This window comes from Terrapene carolina, unplaced genomic scaffold, assembly GCF_002925995.2.
Source record: "Terrapene carolina triunguis isolate 2854851 unplaced genomic scaffold, T_m_triunguis-2.0 Scaffold130, whole genome shotgun sequence".
Lineage (NCBI taxonomy): Eukaryota > Metazoa > Chordata > Testudines > Emydidae > Terrapene > Terrapene triunguis.
In genome coordinates, this window is record NW_020664481.1 from 17,443,951 (window position 1) to 17,466,142 (window position 22,192).

Below are 22,192 nucleotides of genomic sequence, written 5' to 3' on the forward strand. Positions count from 1 at the left end.
TCTCCCAGACCAGACTGCTACAGAACCCAGACTGGGTTTTGGTCCAGCCCAGGTAGTTGCGGGGTACAGGTTGATAATGCCATCTCTCTTTGTTTGCTGGGGTATACAACCTTCAACTTCATTCTGAGCAACAGGGACGTGAGCCAACAAGACCTGTGAGTATCTGGCTCCTAGGAAAACCTCAGCAGAATTCATTTCTTTGAATTGAGAATAATAAGGGTTATGTCCTGTGTGCTCCCCCTGCACGCTATGCTTAGCTGTAGCCTTCATTAGACCTGGATTTGAGTCTGTCTCCAGGCAGGGGGGCTGACCCACCATATGTTCAGCTTTCCTATGCTCTGCATTCAGACATGTGCAGCAGCTGTCTTTAGTTTTTAATTTGCATAGACTGTGATGACATTCCAGACAGAAACACAATCTGCAAAACTACTTAGTGACAAGTCACTTCTGTGCTCATGAGAGCTTAACTACTGTGGTTTATTGTTTGTTTCTTCTTCACTTTTACTGTCACTTTAATACATGGCATGTCCATACAGAGAGTTAATGAACAGCAAGCTGGGAAGTAAATCTACATTGCTGTAGCATACCATGCATTAATTGGCCATGTGGGCCCCACTACTGCACACTAAAAGTTCCATAGTGCACTTTGACCTACTGCTGTTTGAAACAGTTAGCGCTGAGCATGCGAGGATGCTGTAGGTTTACATTCCAGCTTGCCATGCACTGGCTATCTGCATGGACCAGCCTAACAAGAAACTCAGACTAGAGTGGGTTATATTGTATTCCATTCAAGGTCCTATAAAGCACACGCTCCTAGAATTAGCCTAATCAGTTGCAAAATAACATTGTCCTGCATATGAGGATTAGATGGTTCATCACAGGCCTCATTATTGCATACAGTACATATTACCACAAGACCATTGAGTCAAATCCAGTTCAAGGTCAAAAGTTGCTACCATCAGAGACTGTTTGGTGGCTTCCTATGTGAGTGTGGTGGGTCTCAATCCAGTTCCAAGAGGACAGATATTCACAGCATAAAATCCACTACCTCCATTGGCACTAATGGCGACCTCTGTTGTCAAGTGATTGGGCTTGCCAGCTAATCTATCCCCTCAGCTCTAGAGAAGTTTCCTTCCAAGTCGGGCAGCCTGGAGGAAGCTTGCACTGGTGCTGTCTAGACTGTACTAGTTCTGTGGGCACTGGGAAAACATCTTCATTCTGTAGGGTTGTCAATCCAGCCATAGTCCACACTAAAGTATAATAAAGGTCAAAATATTATCTGACAGAAAGGCAGCTGAGGTGGTAAAATAAGTTACTGCTATGTGACAAGAGCTATTGCATGGGGTTAACTCATCTCTTATTAAACTTTTAGGGTATATTTAAAGCTGTTTGCAAACAGTCTAGGAATTTTATTGAGCCCCGAACACACAGAGGTATGATCTTACACAAAAATTGAGAGCAGTACACATGGGTCTAGCAGTCTAATCTGACATGCTGCTTTCTTTCTTTCATGTTTTCTGCAGAATTATAAAAATCCCAGATTGTCACGAAGCTCTGTGCTTTCAGATACGGGGAACAGCGCCACCCTACGTCCGTGCTGTGGGCAGAGGTAAGCAAGGGGTGTGTGATGTAGCTATGGCTTGAAATATTGATATACAGCCAGCCAGATACATCCCTCTGACAGAACAAGAGCCACATTATGTTGTCCGAAGGTCCTAAAAAACTCGGTAGAAGTCTCTAAGTGTCGCAGTCACAGAGCAGGACCCCTGGTGCTAGGTGCTATACAAACACAGAGCAAAAAGACAATCCCTTTCCCAAAGAGTTTACAATCTGAGTTCAGTCTACGTATTGCTTTACTATTAGAGCTGGGTATTGGGTGGCTGTTCCCACCTACAGGAAGCAAAAAGTGACTTGGCTCAATGCCAGGAGAAATGTGGTGTTAGACTATGGAAGGGATGTTGAGGAGGCATCATCACTTGAGCCATTGCAGGCTGGATAAAGCACTTGAGACTGCACAGTAGGAATCACTCCCATGCTCTCAGGTGGATGGATCATCTTTTCAATGTTCATGAACTTTGCAATGCATTATATCAGATTTGGGGACTGCTTCTACCTTCACACCAGTTTGTACTGCTGTAACTCCACTGGCTTTAATGGAGCTATTCCTAATTTACACTATTATGAGTGAGAGGAGAATTGGGTCCGTCGGTTCTTTTAAAAAGAGAAAGCATAGGGCATGACACATAGATATTCATTAGTGCTGTGACTGCAATGTGACATACTCCTGGGAGAATTCTGCGCCACTGCACATGCGCAGAATATATGTCCCCCACAGATTTCTTTGCTTCCCTGCAGAAAAATGACTTTCTGACAGGGAAGCAAAGGGAAGCCACAAGAGCAGTCATGCAACCCTCCTCAGCAGTATGTTTTGGGGGCCCAGAGAATCCGGAAGAGAGGTAAATCACTGTGGGGCATGCGGCAGGACTGGGGAAGACCTGGCTGGTGGCTCCTAACCTGCGCCAGGCTAAGCTGCTAGTCCCAGGTGGGCTGGGGAGGACGGGACTTCCTCTTCCCTTGCACGGCATCCAGGGCTGGGTCAGACCCACCCCCAGATTTCTCCCCTGGCTGAAGGAAGCTTTGCAAACTCCCCCCTCCCCCACTTCCTGCACCCATCACTCCTCATCTGCAGGAGGAGGATCCCTGTACAAAGAGCTGAGCCCCCATCCACCCAACCCCCATGCATTCAGAACCCTCATACTGAAACCCTCCCGCCGAACCTCACCCCGCCCCATACTCAGACCCCCCCCCAATGAGCCCTATTCCCCCTGGACCACTCTGATGAACCACCCGCACCCGGATCCCCACCCCACCCCACCGAGCCCCAACCAGTTGCATCTGCACCCCCCACTGAGCCCACACCCATAACCCCTTGCTGAGCTCTATCCCCCTCCCCACATCCAGACCCCCCACTGCTAAGTTGCAGGCACCTTCACCTGGACCCTCCTGCAGAGTCCCATTACCATGGCACCCAGAACCCCTCAACAAGCTCCTGTGCATCCAGATCCCCCACTGAGCCGCCCGCACCCAGATTGCCCCACCCAGAACCCTCTCAACCCACACCTGGATCCCCCCCCCACTATGTCCCTCCACACTTGGATCCTGCCTTGCTGAGCCTGCCTCCCCACACCTGGTGCACCTGGCACAGAGGGGCAGGATCCTGGGGTGTTTCTGGGGCAGGCTCAGTCCTTGCGCTGTGTCAGGGTTGGGTGCAGCCTCACCGCTGAATCCATGTCCCAGGGTGGGAGCTGCACAACAATCTCCCACCTCTGTGCAGCCAGTGGCCTGTGCTCCCCAATGCCATGCTGGAGCCTCCACATTTATTTGACAAATAATATTTGCAGAATTTTTATTTTTTTGGCACAGAATTTTTAACTTTTTGGCGCAGAATGCCCTTAGGAGTAAATGTGAAATGAGCCACAAATGAAGCACAGCCCTTCCCTTTATCTTTGGCAGGTACAGAGAGCAAGACCTTTCAACTGTATACGGCTTCCTTCCTTCAGTAGGATTGTGTGTATGTAAAAATATATAATGTCAGCATTTAGAAACAATGCAAAGACTTATCATCCCATATATAGGCAACAGTACCCTGCTTCAAAGCACCTTTTCATTACAGACCTTCAAATAAGCACAAAATATAATTTTTAAGCCAAAGTGCTAAAGCATTTCCTTAATGTACTAGCTAGAAAGATTTCATTTCTGAAGCCGTTACTAGAAAAGGGACTAATTACACTGACTAAAATTGTTTGCATCTTAGATAACTGAGCTTAAAAAGTAATTATGGCTTTAATGTAGACTTGTAGGGGCTAAATTCTGATCTGAATTTCATTGGTGTAAATCTACTCAAGTTGGTTAAATTACTCTGGATTTACTCTGGTGTAACTGACATTAGAATCTTGTTCCCGGACTCTGGCAAATTGCCTAATGGGGAAATATTCAGCTTCTTTCAATTAGCATGTGACAGGCTGCAAACTGTATAGTTATGCAAATTTAAACAACATCTTAGCCAATTAAGACTAGAAAGAAAAGATCGTCAAAGATTCCCAAAAGATAAGTTTCCCCCCTAAGAATTTCATTATCTTTCTGCAGTGACTGTATACAGGTTTATATAAGAACGTGCATACTGGGTCAAACCAATTGTCCACCTAGCCCAGTATCCTCTCTTCTGACAGTGGCCAGTGCCAGATGCTTCAGTGGGAATGAACAGACCTGGGCAATTATCAAGTGATCCATCCCCTGTCGTCCAGACCCAGCTTCTGGCAGCTGGAGGTTTAGGGACACCCTGACCATCCTGGCTAATAGCCATTGATGTACACCTCTATCCCGATATAACGCGACCCGATATAACACGAATTCTGATATAACGCAGTAAAGCAGCGCTCGGGGGGGGGGGGGGGGGGGGGGGGGGGCACCCCCGGGGGGAAAAGAAAGTGTGATATAACGCGGTTTCACCTATAACATGGTAAGATTTTTAGGCTCCTGAGGACAGCGTTATATCGAGGTAGAGGTGTACCATGAATTTGTCTAATTCTTTTTTGAACCAAGTTATACTTTTGGCCTTCACAACATCCCCTGGCAATGAGTTTCATGGGTTGACTGTGCGTTGTGTAAAGAGGTACTTCCTTTTGTTTGTTTTAAATCTGCTGGCTATTAATTTCATTGGGTGAACCCCTAGTTTTTGTGTTATGTGAAGGGGTAAACCTTAAATTCATGTTGATTTAAAAGTGGTCCTTAAAAAAAAAGATATTTGTCTTTCAGTCAAAGAGAGAAGGACTCTACATTATTAAATGGGCCAGATTCCCCTCTCTCACTTATCTAGGACATGATCCAAAGATCACTGAAGTGAATAGCAGATTTTCCATTGGTTTCTAAGAACTTTGAATCACGTATATAAATCAGGATTAACTCCACTAAGGCCAGAGGAGAATCATACCTTATATGTCCACATGTGTGAGTTAGATGGAGCTACCTGTAGCTGATCTGAATTTTCTGTAATTTTGGATTGAATTACTTGAGACAATGATCCAAAGTGCATCGATAACATGAAACAGTTCTTACATATTTGCTGCCTGCCTATAATTATTATTATAAAAACCTGGTTTGATAGTTAAAACCACTAACGTGCTGTGATAAGTGAGGGGGAGGGTTAAAATAAAAGTTTAAAATGACTTGTGGAATTCTTTTAATTTCCAAAATAAGATTGAAAGTCCCAGTTTCAGTACAGTTGATAAAATATTGTGTTTGACAGAAAATCTGCATAAAGTAACCAACCGTTCATGCATTGTAACATCAATATTTAATTTGTACTAATTCATCGCTTTATTATGCATTCTGTCTTCATTGTAGAGCAGGGATCGGCAACCTTTGGCATGCGGCTCGCCAGGGTAAGCACCCTGGCGGGTCGGGCCGGTTTGTTTACCTGCGGCGTCCACAGGTTCAGCCGATTGTGGCTCCCACTAGCCGCGGTTTGCCGCTCCAGGCCAATGGGGGCTGCAGGAAGCGGCGTGGGCCAAGGGATGTGCTGGGTACTTACCCTGGCGAGCCTCGTGCCAAAGATTGCCGATCCCTGTTGTAGAGTATTGAAAATTGGTAAACTGGCTTGTCAAAACAGGGACTCTACGGGTAGGTGTACACTGCAATTAAACACCCGTGACTGGCCCGGATCAGCTGACTCGGACTGTTTAATTGTGGTGTGGACATTAGGGCTTGGGCTGGAGCCTGGCCTCTGGGACCCTCGCCCCTTGTGGGTATTTAATTGCAGCATAGACATACCCTACAAGTCTTAACATATATTCTGTGAGTCACTGTGTTTTAGGCAGACCCAAAGGGCCTGAATCTCCTCTCTCAACAGTGTATATCAGAAATCACTCCAGTGAAATTCTGTAGGACTTTTCCAGGGTATAACACTCCAGTCTAGCCCTTTGATGTGTACTTTGTGCCCTCTAGAATCAAGCTAGACACTCTGGGCTGAATATGTGAATGAGGGCAGGGGACTCTAACCTATTTTTTTGTTCTCCTGATCCTGGGCCAGCCAGTGCTTGATAAGTTTACGAATGGTATTAGATGATGTGGGTGCCTGTGATAGCAGGGGACTGGACTCAATGACTCAGTAGGTCCCTTCCAGTCCTAAATTCTTAGTATCCACATATGCATGTGCACCGGTGTAACTGACTAGACAAAGTGCAAAGTACTAGAGAATCAGACAGACACACAGCAATTTACCAGAGCGTAATTTACAACCTCATCTTGCACATCACCTACGATGTAATAACATGTGCACCGAGGGCCCAAAAGAAAGGCTCTGTTTGAAGGTTATATACATTTGCCTCATACGACAAAGCTCTTCCAGAGCTCTTTCACCAAACCCAGCAAAACCACAAGATAGCTCCCAAATATCCTGACTCCCCACGCATCTTAGCCAGAAATGTTTTTCACTCCCTCTGTTCTCTTAGTCTCCTCCATAGTTGGGCTGCTGAGCTGTTTGAACTCCCCTCTGGTCTGTTTCAGGCTCCAAGGCTGCAGCTGTGGGACTCCACTCAGGGCAGTGCATTTTGAAAGTTAATGGGAATAATATGATGAATGAAAATTACACGGAAGTTCTGGAGCACTTTACAGCATACAGGAACAGGCAGCAGGAATTGCTGGTGAGTACACAGATGTGAGACCTGGATGGAACTTAACATAACGTTTTGAGGGGAAAAAATAATATAATGGTCTTATACAAACGTGCTCCTTAAATATTTAAAAGCAATCTTAAAAAGTACGTTTTAACTTATCCGCCTGCACCCATGGGACCCTACTGTAATTAATGGAGATACTCGGGGTGAAACCCTGAATAGAATTTACACCTTCGTTGTAAAATGTGTATGAATCACAAGTATTCCAGTCCACAGACTTCTAAAGATTGCTTTCCAGCTAATAGCAGAGGTGAGTTTGAGCTACAAAATTTATACCCAGGTTCATATTTCATACACCTAAATTTCAGGGTGGATCGGATCTGGATTCTACTCCAGCCCACTTTGGAAATAGGGATCAGCTGCAAAATTCACAGATACATCCAGTTTTATACTCCAAACCTACACCCCTTCCTGAGAGTGTTCAGGTGTTTGTATCTAGGTTATTAATTGTTAGGTTATGGTTGCAACAAGGTTCCAGTTGCCAGTAGAGTAAACTCAGCCCTCACTTACATGACACACAAACCCAGATTGCTAGAGGACAAAAATTTTTCACAGCCATCATCAAAAGGCTTAAAATCCATGCGAGAAGAGAGTGTGAAATCCAGGTATATCCCTGATGAAGTTGAGGCAGCTCTTCGTAACTTTCCTGTTCTTTTGAAAGGGATTGTACCAGTGGGTGTACCGAACACACGAAGATGCTGAAGAGGATAGAGCTCAGCAGCCAACATTTAATGCGTACCTGAATGGCAGCCATCTTGAGTCAAGCGAAGGACAGCTCTCAGGGGAAGGAAGTGGAGAACTGGATCCCCTTTATAAAAGCCAACAGGAAGCAGGTAAAGGAAAGCCCACCCAATTTCATGAAGGAAGGAAATGTAGGCAGGCAAGTCAGGCACTTTCTGATTACTTGGGAGAAAAGGGGTGGTGGAACTGTGAAATGTAATTATTGCTGTAGAAAATCTCTCATTCTAGCAAAATGTGCAACAAACTGCAGCTTCCCAGGTGAAATATTGTTGTGCTCCAGTTTATTTGGGTGGAACATGAAATTGGGATGTAATATGGAAATCTCGCTGTTGTGGCTCTCAACAGAGAGGAATGTCCCCTGCTCTGAACAGAAGAGACAGCATTAATTAATTGTGGGGTTTTAGATGCCTGATTCTTGCTGGCGCCTTCGGGAATCTCTATAAGTACCAATGTCACAAAGCTAGGTAGGCAGAAAAAAGCCCTCTTTTCAGTACATCTGCTTTGTATTGTCTCTTGCATGCCATGCCCTACAGTAAATGACTGGGGCCCCACATGCTGAGAGAGTATGTACTAATTGGAGTTGTATAGTTGGTAGCTGTGATGTCAAGCCACAACCCAACATAATTACACGGTGTCTGAGTTTTGGGTCAAGATGCATCACATTGGAAAACACTTTTCATGGAGTGAGCCCCTCCCCTGTGCCACGTGTAGCTCAACTTCTTTGGATAGTTCTCCTGGCTCTTGCTCAGTAGAAAGCAGGGACTGATTCACTCTTGGAATATGGGCTACTCAGCAAGCCCTGCCAGGGGTCTCAACTAGAGTAAGGGACCATGGGATATGGTTAACTGGCCACCATAGGGTGAGCTAAAGCTGAGAGATTAAAATGACAGGAGAGGAGGTTCTTCCTCTGAGACATCTGGCCCCCATTTGGCATTTTGGCCATCTGGCTCCCATCATGGGCGTTAGATTATGACTAAAACAAATATGGTATTTATACTTAACAGAAAACTTAAGCCAAATGTAACAAAGCCCTGGGCATGATTCTTTGGCATGACACAATCTAACCTTTAGGGGCAGATTCTGATAACCCCACTCACATTGAGTAGCCATCTATGCCATATTGGCTTCAGAGATACTCCTGACATGCATACAGTGAAGGACGTGCACAAAGCATTTGCAAGACTAGGGCCTAAGCAAGACTCAGGCCCACCGTGTTTATTTCTTCCACATATTGTCCGTGTTTCTTAGCCGGCTGTGCCAAATGAAACCAGATTGCAATATCCCCCATCTTACTCCTACAGGACAGTTGCTCATTATTAAAGTTTCTGGAGTGAGCACGTCTGATAGCTGTGTGGTATCATCTCCCACAAAGGAAGGGCTGGGCGATGGCAGCAGCAGGGGGGGGGAGGAGTGTTCCATGGTTGTGTGGATGACATGGCTGCAAATTAAAGGTCTGCAAATAACTCCAGCTAGAATAAAATCTTTTTTTTTTTTTTTGTAATTTAAGTGACTTTGATATTCCAGACCAAATTTTCAGAGGGTGAGCTAATTGCATCAGCAACATTTCTGTGCACATTGCTTTCTACAGGCAACTCTCCTCTTAGCTTGAAAGAGTCTAAGTATAAGTAAAAAGACTGACTTACTTCATATTAAGATACTGATGGAGAAAATTAATTGATGTGGGAGGCCATTCCCAAAGAACACTCAAACTGGATTCACTCCAAGGGGTATGCCAGTTGAATCCAGACTCGCTGGACCCCTATTAACAATAGATCTGGGATCAGGTGCACAGCAATGCAAGTTGCATGCAGACCCTAATGCACCAGGGGATCTGAAGCCATACACTATATCTCCTAAACAGGGGCATGTGCAACGGGGCACGCCCCCAATAATCGTCGGGGGCACAGAACTTCTCCGGCCCCGGGGCTGTGGAAGCAGGGAATATCGAGCTCCTGCTGGTGGCCTGGTGGGGAGGGGGGACAGCAAGTTCATCCTGGGGCTGGGTGTGGAGGGGAGCAGCGAGCTTCTCCCGGAGGTTGGGGGGCAGCGAGCTCAGGCTGCAAGGGGGGGGGGGAGCAAGGTCCTCCCAGGGAGGAGGAGCTGCAAGTTCTTCCTGGGGCAGGGGAGAGAGGGGAGGCAGCGAGCTCCGGCTCGGTGAGGAGATGGGGCAGTGAGCTCCTCCCGGGGCCAGGTGGGGAGGCAGGGCAGCAAGCTCCTCCTGGGGCCAGCGAGGAGTGGGGAGAGCAAACTTCTGTGCCCCCCGAGAAGGGGTCAAATTTCAATTCCTGCGCATACCCCTGGTCCAGAAAAAGCCAGAGATAGGCCACTGCAAGATGCACTTCAGCACCTCTGGACTGCCTCTGCTGGTGAAGTTCATATTGAGTGGCCTTGACAGCTGCCTTGGAGAGGAGGTGGTGATAGCACTGGCTGCCCTCCCCTCCCTCTGGCACAGCTGCATGTGCAGTGCACTCACCAGGGTGAACCTGCAGCACTAACTGCAATTTGGAATACAGTGGTGACAGGGAGTCAGTTAGGAACAGTAAACTGCTTCGTGTTTCATCAAGGACATGGAGAGCTAATGTAATTTACCTCCCATTTGAGAGCCCTTGCCAGGTACCCTGATCTGTGCCATAAATGTATGCTGGGCATACATGTCTCCTGAGTGTGTGTGCGCACATGCACACCTGTGTTTGTGCACGTGTGTGTTACGGAGTGTTGGTTCCCTAACGACTTGCCTTTGGTTCCAGTCTCTCCGTTGATCATGAGTGAAGACATGCCTCTCATTAGCTTGACTGTGGACAATGTCCATCTGGAACACGCGGTGGTGTATGAATACGTCAGCACTGCTGGGATCAAGTGTTATGTCTTGGAGAAAACCATAGAGCCAAAGGGTTGTTTCAATCTGACTGCAAAGGTACCCACCACCATACATTGCCAGCTTCCTTCCCAAGCACAATAAGGGAAACCAGTGGCCCAGGCTTACCCGCTTTGTCTGTTGGTTGACATAGCATGTTATGCTATTGGCCTTGCCTGGAGCTTAGGCTAGTTCATTAGAATGCACCAGTATAGAGTAACTAACTCCTGTTTGGTACAGGCAAGTTCCACTGACCCTGCCTTCATTTCAACTCTTGAGGACTTGAGTCAAGACACTCTTGCAGGAGGGTCCTCAGCTGGGAAACTCTCCCAGTGAAACTCTCCCTTTGTCGTCTGTCCACTAGAGCAGGAGTTTGCTGCTCCTCAGGGCAAATGGGAGGTTCATCCTTTCAGGCAAGCATTTGCTGCACCTTGGGGTAAGACTATGGAGGTTTTCCCCATCAGATTGGTTGGGTTGGTTGATACGAAGTATGGGTCTGATTGTTGCCCAGTGTGGACAGGAATGATTGGTATTATGTTTTGGTGTGCACTACAATGGACAAATAATAAATGTCTGCATCAAGTAACAATAAAGTTATTGGCATGTCCATGATAGGACAAAGCAGAAATAACAAGAGAGGGCAAATGTGCCAGAGAATGAACATTCCCTGTGGCAAAATGACTGTTTTGAGCACATCCAATATATTTTAAAAACTTCTGGCCGAAGTTTTGAAGTGTTGAGATTAGGCATGACAATGATTCAGAAGGGCTAATTAGGGAAGAAAGAGGGCTGGATTTGTGCTGAATGCCACTTTCCTCAAACATGCCAAAATGTGGGGTGTACACTGTTTATGCAGTGGAAGGATATTGCGGTATTCCTGGCTCTCAGCCCTGTACCATTGGAATTTTGTTTCCTTCAGATTTTAGAAGCCTTTGCTGTAGATGACAGTCACTTTGTGAAGAACTGCAAGAAGCTCATCTCCCAAAGCAGAGCGATGGAGACCATGCCCGAGTATGATTTCCGGCAAACCTGTGACACTAAGCTGGAGAGTATCTGCAAAAGGCTCACCAACTACCACAAGGTGCAGCGTTAGTAGATCTCAGTGGCGTATCTAGACAATCCTATACTGTCAAGATAGTGAGGTCTGAGTATTCTTTGCTGTGTTTTCCCCATTAATTGCTTTAGAAAGACGTGTTCTACTGGTCTGAGCACAGAACTAGAAGTTATGTAGATTGCAAGCTCTATGGGGTAAGGACCTGTCTCTAGAGCATCTACACACTGTTGTCACTATGGGTTGGAATGCAAGGCTGGACTCCTCTGCTGACGGATCCATCCTGCCCATCCAAATGAGGAGCCCAACCCCCTGCCCCCCATCAATGACAAGAGCAGTCACATCTGTGTTGTGCACACAAGTTACTATGATTGCATGAGCACATTGTATAACTGTATGAACAAACTAAGTATGCTTTTGGTACAGTTATCTGACATGTTTGAAATCTGGCCCTCAGAAAAACTTTTTAAACAATTCTCAAGGAGATTAAAATGTCATTTTTTCCAGTGATATTTTTGGAACAGTACCCTCCAGGATAGCAGAGATGAGATGGCGGTGGGGATGGGAGGCTGGCAGGGAAAAATAAGGATCTTCTGTGTTGCATCATCATTTTTTGCAAATGAAATCTCACAAACTTGCTTTATCCCCCAGTTTGCAGATGAGCTCAAAATGAAGGTGAGCCCAGCCTTCAAACAAGCCACAACAGAGCCTCACCCCCTCAACAGCATGGATTTCTGCCCCACCAACTGCCACATTAACCTCATGGAAGTGTCCTACCCCAAAACCACTACCTCAACAGGAAGGTCATTCAGCATTCGCATTGGACGGAAGCCATCTATAATTGGTCTTGATCCGGAACAAGGTGCTCATGAATGCTTCAGTGACATTATCTTAGTAAAAAGATTAATGTATTTCCGGCGGGTCAGTGAGTTCAAGACAAATCCAAAGAAATGTTGCCTTGACAATATACTTTTTTTTCTTCTTAAAATGCTCATAGTAAGATGGCAGGCAGTATGCAGTTACTGTAAAATAACTCAATGCCTCAGGCACAGAGTATGGCCTCAAGTCAAACATCTTTAACAGCGAAGCAATGTGGTTTTCTCATCACAACTAAAATGCCCTGGGGTGTTTTTTCCACTTAGAAGAGTTGACTTATTGAGTGGAAGAAAAAAGTGATGGGGCTAAGTGGTTCCATAATGTGAAGTTGTATTATAATCACAAGGGCGAGAAACCTCAAGTAGCCAATCAGATGGTAGTACTCTTCCCTCTGAACCATTACTAAACTAATCCCCCACATTGGCACTAGGAGGTTCTGTAATGTTGGAGGTGCTATCTTTCAGCTGTATGGCTGCTACTTAGGATTTCCCTGCCAGGCAAATACTTGTGTTGCAATGTTTCACTGTTGTACCTCTCAGAATATACTTCTGACTCATTCAGTGTCCAACAAGATGAGTGTGCAAGAGGGCTTGCGACAGCCCCATGGAAATCTGGACTGTCCCACATATTGAAGAATGGTTGGAGACCCTGTTCAAATTAGGCCAACGAGAGAAGCCCTGCCCACTTGTACTTCTTAAAGATCCCATGGCACTTTTCTTGGGAGTAGGAGGGGCTAGTCACAGTATCACAGTCACGTTCCAGCTCTGCTGCGGATATTCCCCTTGCCACCATTTGTAAATGAAAATAATTATTCTTTACTTTTCTTAACAATGATAGTTATTCTTCCAGGGGTCAGTTTTCCCATCTGTAAAGCTGGGATAATACTGACCTAACAGGTTTGTTTCAATCTTAAATTTGTTAGCATTTTAAAAATGCATTTAGCTCCTCAGAGGGTCAGGGCAATGTACTATTATTAGTTGTATGACTTATCGGGATCCTGAACTACAGTAATGTCAAAAAGCTGAGTTTGCATGCCATGGAAAAGTCCTGTAGAATAAATAGAAAATTATATTTTTGCCACAATGTTTTAAAGAAGGTTCAAAATTCCTATAGGGAAGCGCACATTCTCTGTTAAACACTGTAGGATTTTAGAGCAATTTCTATAGACTAACCCGTTTAAATTTCTGTATGAGCCTGTTGGTTTAATTCCTATTAAATTCTATAGAAACCTGCTCTAAATATTGAGAGGCGGTGCATACAGTCACGAGAGCCATACTAACTACTTCCTTCCATGTTTAGTAGGTACTCTGAATCCAGTCTCATACACTCAGCATTGCGTCACCAGCATGGCTGCACCATCATGGAGGTGCCTAACCCCAGAAGATGGAGAACTCAACCCACATGGACAATACGAGGGTAGCTTTGACCAACAGAATGGGGGAACAAACCAGGAGGAAAGGGGACTCAGCTTTTTGCTGAAAGAAGAAGACCGGGAGATACAGGACTCATACCTTCAACTTTTTAATAAACTAGATATCGCAGTGAAGGAAATGAAGCAATACGTCTTTCAGATAAATAAGTGAGTAAAGAGACCCCTGTGTGTTTTGTGTATGCGCTGCTGAGGGCACTTCCTAAATAAAGGGACACACTATCTGAGAAAATGGAAATATGCAACCACAGAAATATGTTCTGTGTCCATCAGCATGAATTATAATATGTTAGTATGTGTGTGCATGCCCTCCCCCATGCCACCACCTTTTGCTGGATGGAGGCAGCCTGACTTGCTCATATGCAGATCCATCTACCTATGTGTCATTTCCACTTACGTAATGAGCTAGTGTAGCTGCTCTTTGCACTCGCTGGCTTGAAGTCTATGTTAGAACTAAAGGTTGTCCATTCGGGTTCTGATTCCTATTATTTGTTAAACTCTAAGAGTGGGCTAAGTGCTGTACTAGACACAGACACTGGGAAAATCCCTGCCCTGAAGAGTTTGTCTATAAGACTGACATAAAAATACACTGGGCGGCCCAGATGAAGGAGCTATTTTAGATCAGAAGTCAGTAGTCAAAAGGGATTTGAATAAAGAAGGCCTGGCAGACTAGGACTGAGAGTTCATTCCATGGAGAGGGGCAGCATGGGAGAAGGCACAGAGCTGGGAACAGGAGAAGAAAGGAACAATGAGGCTGACGTTATTGGAATGAAGAAGGAAGGTGGGATATGGCAGGAGTTTGAATCAATTACAGAGGCCAGTGCTTATGCCCCATGTGTGTGCATTTTAGCTTGTGACCATGGTGGTTGTGTGTGTGTGTGTGTGTGTCAGGCCATAGACTGTTATGATACATGCCCTACTTGGGTTGTGGGGGATAATGTTTTCTTATTCTCAGATGAACAGCAGAAGGGGCTCAGTCTTTGCCTTCTATCCTTCTTTTTCTGGGCTTTGACCACGGGAGTCAGCTGAATAGGACAAGTAAAAAGGACTCTCTTTATAAATGTGATTACAGTTTGGCAGACTCAGCACGCAGGAAAATCTGCAAGGCTTTGGGCCAGTCTCAGCAGGATGAGATCTCCTGAAAGAGTTAGCACATACTGACTAGAGTTCTTCCTCCACTGGCCAGTAAAAGGCAGATTTATGATGTATACTCTGTGGTTTTTGGAGTGCCAGTTAGTGTCTAGAGAAAAATCCAGCAGGAAAAAGGATGCAAACGAGGGGACATTTCGTCACTCTTGATGGAAGTGTGACTATTTGTGCAGAATAATTTATTTTAGCAAATAATTACACTTTAAAATGTGCCTAAGAGTCTCACAGTATTTTGCAGAAAACTGGGTGGATGACTATTCCTAGCATGCTGCCACAGTTCTGTGTTGCTGTCTTTTTTTTATTCCAAACACTGTGTTATGGGGAGGGGATCATCTAGACCTGCGCAAAACTCTCATAACCAAAACTCACCTGGTTTTGAGAGTTGTTACAGGGCGTGTTTGCTTAGTTTTTTGAATCTGGGTTGATATTTTTGTACAAGCTATCTGAAGTGCTTTTGACCTTAAACTAGTCAGAACTTGGCAAGTTTCATGTTGCACTTTAGGTTTTGAATGAATGCAAAATTCACCTATTGTGAGTTCACATGAACTAAAACCAAAAAGATTTGCATGAACCCCTGTGAATCAAACTGAGTGAGTTTCGTGTAGCTCCTGTCTATATATAGCTCAAGTAATAGAAATGTTGCTTTTGATTTCAAGTGCACTTGAGTTCAGATCACAGTAGTGAATGCATAACTCACAAGATTACAAACCAGTCACTGAGAGCAATGTGTTTTACCTTTGTAGGCTTTTGTCCACCATAACAGAACCCACTGGCACATGTGAACCTCTGTCCACTGAGGAGACATCCCCACCTTCCTTGGGGGCTGAAGAGAGCGACACTGACAAAGCTGAGCATGGTGGGAGTAAGAAGGTTTGTTTCAAAGTTTCTGAGGAGGACCAGGAAGACTCAGGACATGACACAATGAGTTTCAGAGATTCCTACAGGTGTGTTCAAAGATATACATGGCTCTCCATTCTGGTTGGCAGAGTACTTTGAGGCTATTTAATCTTAATATTACAGTGCTGGATGGCAGCTAGACAGATCAAGACAGATTAATAATCAGAAAGTCAGGTAACTGAGACATAGGATAATGCTGTTGAAATCCATAATTGTGGATATCAAAGCATTATACCACTACTAATACGTGGTAGTTATACACAATGCTTCCACTTTAAAAGTGCCGTACACACGGTAGAGTATATCCTGAAATCCTTACTGCTTACTTAGCAAAACTCTCCTTGACGTAACTTCAAGTTTTATTATTGAGTAAATGCTTCAGTGTGTTCCCCATTACCGAATAAATGGGCCTATAGGTCTGGACACTTAGGACTTGATTCCATTCCCACAGAAGCTTGTGGCAAGACTCCCATCGGTATCAGGGAGTGTAAGAATGGGCCCCACTCCCTGCTCATATGGTATGCATTTAAGTGTATCCAGTACAGGATTCACAACATCTCATCCATTTGACATGGTTCACAGGATCCATTTACTGCAGGGTCAAAAGATCAGATAGTCATGTAAGGTCAAGAAAGAAGGCAGTTCTCCAATGAAGTGCAGCAGCTGCAAGAGGGAATTCTCCAGGGCTTTCAGGAAGAGTAGCCCATTGCTTTAAGACCTGCTCAGCAGCTTCTGTATCTGATCCTAATGGTTTAGTGCCGCATGTGTACAAACACATTGTCCACAGAAAATGCAGACTAATTAGACTTTGGGAGTGATTATGCTGATGGTTGTATCTTGGCCCCAGTCTGAGGTTTCTAGGGTAGACAGTGTTAATGTAGCACCAGTTGTCAGGAGAGCTCACCAGCAGGATTGTAATGATGCTGTATTGGTCTTTGTGATTTTAGGTCTTAAGCGGAACAGTTTCTAGACAATACATTGCATCATAAGGAAGCAGAGGAAAAGCATGTACTGGACTGTAGTTCCTGATATTAATATGGGTGTGGTGATCTGCTACAAGGATAATCGCTCTTAGTATAGTTACGGACTGTGGGCTGACAAACTGCCATGTGATTCCCCTGGCAAACACAGACATCCAGATTTATCCCTGGTCATGTTTGTAGAATTACACCAGGGATGATTCTATTCTTGGGAAAGTTATAAGACAGTGTAGCATGTAAAGTGGAATGGTATTGGAATATCCCCCATCAAATTACTCCATTTAGGATCCTCCAATAATTTTGCCTGCCTCAGGTTCTTTCAGTAGGTGCAAGGGCTCCCATATGATTTCTTGCAGGATGTCCTGTGAAGCCTCTGGCCAGCTCTTGGGAGTCCCCCTTCAGGTTTTCAGGATAGAATGAAGAGAGACAGGGTTTTTCTCTGGTGTCAGCACTCTGAACCAGCTTCTGGTCTCAAGTGCACAGCCCAGCATAATTACCAGTGCTCAGCCAGTGCCCCTAGAGAGACAGCAATGCCCACTACTGCTAGGATTTTGAAAGGTGCCTAGAGAAATTAGGCACCCACCTCCCTTAGGATCTTTGAAAATCCCAGTCCATGTGTTTTGGGATTAAAACCCAGCTGTGCAGCTCAAGGTTAGAACTAGCTTCTCTGAGGCTTATTTCGCTTAGGAAATAACAGCATTGTTTTCAAGTCAGTGCTTTATTTTGTAGTCAGTTGTACATTATTAAGCTCGAGTTATCTCACTGCACTTATTATCACGCAGATAAACATAGCAAACACTCCTTCCCCCATCCCCCACTGACAATGCCTCAAAACCAAGGCTTTTAGAAAATTTAATTATCTTGGAACATCAAAAAGTCTAATGTGACTTTTTCCCTCCTATACTATATAACTGTGAGCCACAGAAGCTCGACAGAGTTTGTAGACTGCTTGATCTTATCATAGATGCTATTGTAAGAGGGTTTTTTTTTTCATTCAAGTCTGTGAACAATTTTCCCAGAAGCCTAAAACACTGAGAAGCAGAAATGGACATCCCGCCTTTCTTAAAAAAAATGGGTCTTTGAAACCACAAACCCAAATATTTACTCAGGTGTCTCAAAATCTGGTTTTTGAGACAAGATTGACTTGCTGCTTCTCCTGGAATATTTGCTGCTGAAGGAAATCTCAGACACTCCACAAGAGCCGTCTTTCTTGGGAGAGTACGTTTTTAAAGGCAGGACTTCAGAAGAGAGTAAACAAGTTGCCTTTTTCATTTTCTAATGGAGAAGGATGTGCATGTTATAGGCCTGCTCTAGTACAGAGCAGTCCTGTCAAAGAGAGTTATAAAAATCAGAATAATTCAATCTAATCACGCATCCCTGAAGCTTGTGCAGTATGGACCTGTTCTCTTTGTTGCTATTTACATTGATGCAAATGAGGTGTAAAATGCTACTGTAGCAGAATGGTAGCATATTATCCTCATTGTGCACTGATGTAAGTGGCAACACAAGATCGAGAGCAGTGAAAAATCAGAACCCTTGCTTTAACTGTTTAACCTTTTGGCATCTGTTTACTGTGCTAGATTGGGATAAATTCTTGGAGATCGTGGTTTGACCATGGGTGACCCCAAATGAGAGTTAGCACATGTTTGGTTGCTCCTGGGCCTGAAGGATGCAGAGGTCCAGATTCTAATCTCTGTTACACCAGCTAAGTCTGTCAGTGAAGACAATAGTTATTCCAGATTTACACCAGTGTTTCTGAACAGAGCATCCAGCCTACAAAAACTGTATTTGCCATTGTAGCTTTTATGCGTTAGATGATGCTGGCACCTGGAATTCTTCACAACAGTACATATGATCTCTTCTTCCTCTGTGTAGTAATGCATGTAGATGGCTTTTAGATTGGCTCAGTGTGTCTGCTGCATTATTGGCCATGGAAATGTGGCTAGATAAGGCTTTGCATGAGTCTGATAGCAGCAATGACTACTGAACACTAAAAGGTACTAAGAAACAGCCCTGAACTGGCTAGTGTTCATGCTAATTTGTGTGAAAGCCTCAACGCCTTTTGGAATCTACAAAGTAAGGAAAAAATAGGCTATGACAGTTTGATTAGAAGTGCTATTTCTTTTTCTTTCTTGTTTTAAAACAGTGATAGCACGAGCTGTAGAGTCTCATTCACAGGAATTAACATTTATTTCCGCTACAAGTGGAGCTTTTTTACAAGTAGAAAAATGCATTTTCTTAGTTCAAACCCTGGTCTAGGTACCAAGTAGGGTGACTTTGGTGGGTTCAAACTTGATCCTAGTAGATATTTGCCTACACCAAAATGAAAACCTGCTTATGTGCTTTGAAGGTCTTTTAATGAAATACAAAGAATTGTCTCCCTCTTTTAATAGGAAGCCCATTTCTGAATCCTGTTTTACTTACACAGATTCGACAATTGAGCCTAATCTATTATGGGTAACACAGTGAGATCAAAGACAGTCTCTGTGGGGCTGTCACTTGCTTCAGAATTTTACACATAAATGTAAGATAGGAAAGATTATTCTGTCTTATCTTTATTAGATAGAGGCAAACAATTAGGTACATGTAACAGATATGATAGTTACTCAAGGGGGAATCAAATGTATTTTGATAGTTTTTGATCCAGAAAATGGATACTGAGAAGCTACAAAAATGAGCAAATTACAGATAAGAATATGCCTTGTTTGCATTAACCACGCTCCTTTCTCATTGACTGTTGGGAAAACTAATTCAGTGTTTCTCTGAAAAGGGTTTGTACTTCAGTTCAGCAGTATTGGCTATCTCCCTTTAAACTTCTCCAGAAAGAAGAGAAAACAGACCTGACTGATAATAGCTCTTACAAGGGCAAACAAAACCCAGTTCAGGGAGATAGGACTCTGTAGGTTCTTTTTATTAATGAGTTAGGAGGGAAATTACTCTCATTCTTACAATAGCAAAGTTCAGAGCCCTTCTGGTTTAGGTTTACATTTTTTAAAATCAGTGCTGGTAAGTTTCCAAAGCTAAGGTTTGAAAAATTCTAAGCCAAGGCTAGATAAAAACTGTGAACTGGATTCTCCAGTCCATCCAGTTCTCTTTGCACCATGGGTGTGGGGCACAGTGAACTTGAATCAGGAGGAGACTTGTGCTGGAGAATTCCTCCTGTGTACAAGGAATCTCCTCTGGGGTAAAGCTGGTTGAAGTGACTCTACTGCTTCCTGTGCCAGCTTTGCCTCCCAACTCCACTGCCTCCTGTGTCAGCACCAATCCCCTCCCAGTACAAGGGGAGAGAGGCTGGCGGGGCAGGGAGGGGAGGGAGTGTGGTAAGGGAAGAGAAGGGATTGGACATGACAGTGCAAAGCTCCACTATGCCCAATTCTCCACTGGCATAAGGTTACGGTTCCCTTCCCTTTCAGCTCTGCCCCTGCAGCTTTAACATATGCTGGAGTTAGATGGCTGAGAATACATGGCCAGGCCCCTGTGCTTGGGCTCAGTGGAGAATCCAGCCCACAGAGTTTAATTTTGTATTGGTCACCCCCCTCTGGGTGTTCCTGGAGCATCTTTAATGAACTCTCTGTGCCCTGATAGTGATGAGATGCTCACTGGGAAATCAGCATTCATCCTTTATAAGAGACTTGCTCACAATCATGCTTCAATTGTCCCGGGAACTGAAGGATGATGTCCTCTTAGGGTATGTCTACACTGCAATTAAAATCCACAGTTGGCCCGTGCCAGCTGACTTGGGCTCACAGTGCTTGGGCTTAGGGGCTGTTTAACTGTGGTGTAGACCAAGCTCTGGGACCCTCTCACCTCGCAGTGTCCTAGAGCCCCAGCTCCAGCCCGAACATCTACCCTGCAATTAAACAGCCCCTTAGCCCGAGTCAGCTGGCACACGCCAGCTGTGGGTTTCTAATTGCAGTGTAGACATACCTTTACTAGCCAAATCAGGAATCCTTACTTAGTATTATTCAGTCCCTACTTAAGTCAGCTCTCATTAATGAGTAAGGACATTTCCCTGAGGGACAATAGGGTTGAATATAAACCGAGTGATAACTGAGTCAAGGCCCTGGATAAGGAAACATTTTCAACATCTTCCTTTCTTCTCCTTCCAGTGAGTGTAACAGTAACCGGGACTCTGTGCTCTCCTACACCAGTGTACGGAGTAACAGCTCTTACCTGGGCAGCGACGAGATGGGATCAGGTGAGTGAGTGCCTGGCTATCAACCAGGCGTAATAAAAGAGGCTCTCCAACATCAGATGGGACGGCAGGCTAAACATCTACAGCTTTGCTGGTTGTTATTACCAGGGTGTTTAGTTGCAAAGGTGGTTCATTCAAAGGAACACAGACCAAACGAGTCACATTAAGGAGTTGGAGGTCTGCTCTTTCCTCAGTGGACCATTTACTCATGGTGTGTGGAGGAGAAATTAGGCCAGATTAGAGCCCTTTGTTGCGGATTTGCTTACAGAGGGTATTTGCATCGTCTGAAAAATATTTTGATCTGTGGATTGGGGAAGGAGAGCTCGCAAGCCACCCAGTTTGTCTTCACTGATCTCTTCAAGGTCATTGTATTGCAATAATATTCTTCATCGTTAAAAGCATGGTCACAGTGCTGGTTGGGTTGGGCCGTAATCACATCACAAGATGTGAGAGACCCAAAGTGATTAGAAAAAAAATTTGTTTTTCCTTTATTAGGTGACGAACTTCCCAGTGACATGAGGATTCCTTCGGACAAACAAGACAAACTCCACGGCTGCCTTGAGCATCTTTTTAACCAGGTACAGTACACGAGCGCAGTTACGGGAAGCAGCGTACGCTGCATCTCAGAACAAGGTGTCAGAAATACCAGAGTCTGCATTACCGCATCATATCTCAGCGGGGATCCAGCTCGCAAGGGTTTGGAGTCAGATGCGAGGAAGTGGATGTGAGATAGTTTGAGGAAACAGTTTTGTCTCCACCAACATTCAAGTCACTCTGTGTGGTTAGGACTAGGGTGACCTGCAGCTTTGGATTCATGACAAAGAGCTTTGAAAACAGAGGTGTGAAAACCGACAATGAGTGAAATCTTCCTGTTATGAGTGATCGGAATAGATCTCATGGACAGAAGTTTTGGAAAAACTGCCCCCTATTAGAGGAAAAGAGTGCAACCAAAGGATGTCTTTACACATTTATAACCTCAGCTAAATTGTTCTTCTCTATCCCCCTTGTTCACCAGAGCCCAGATCATGACTCTCATGCCCACACTGCATACACATAAATTCATACTAGGCTCCTGGGGAGAGATGAGGGTTGGAATGGTTTAATTATATTTGCTAAGGATGAGATTTCCATCAAAATTAATAGCTTTAGACTGTGGTGTGGAGGCATCCAGCTTAGCTTAAGTGAATTTAAAAGGGTGTCATAAGGAGGAGGGAGAAAACTTGTTCACCTTAGCCTCTAAGGATAGAACAAGAAGCAATGGGTTTAAACTGCAGCAAGGGAGGTCT

General features: G+C 44.6%; 1 protein-coding gene across 3 annotated transcripts in view; it reads left to right on the top strand.

The window, feature by feature from the left end:
* Nucleotides 1-22,192, top strand: part of PREX1 (phosphatidylinositol-3,4,5-trisphosphate dependent Rac exchange factor 1) — a 222,263-nt gene that overhangs the window by 183,655 nt on the left and 16,416 nt on the right. For 2 of the 3 annotated variants that reach the window (XM_024207459.2, XM_024207472.2), the window contains exons 19-28: nt 1,524-1,609; nt 6,565-6,701; nt 7,396-7,567; nt 10,223-10,389; nt 11,249-11,410; nt 12,032-12,242; nt 13,556-13,835; nt 15,578-15,778; nt 20,821-20,909; nt 21,402-21,484. In XM_024207459.2, coding sequence (XP_024063227.1) covers nt 1,524-1,609; nt 6,565-6,701; nt 7,396-7,567; nt 10,223-10,389; nt 11,249-11,410; nt 12,032-12,242; nt 13,556-13,835; nt 15,578-15,778; nt 20,821-20,909; nt 21,402-21,484 — 1,588 coding nt within the window. The remainder of the gene's footprint in view (nt 1-1,523; nt 1,610-6,564; nt 6,702-7,395; nt 7,568-10,222; nt 10,390-11,248; nt 11,411-12,031; nt 12,243-13,555; nt 13,836-15,577; nt 15,779-20,820; nt 20,910-21,401; nt 21,485-22,192) is intronic. The other variant, XM_024207465.2, reaches the window with a different exon arrangement.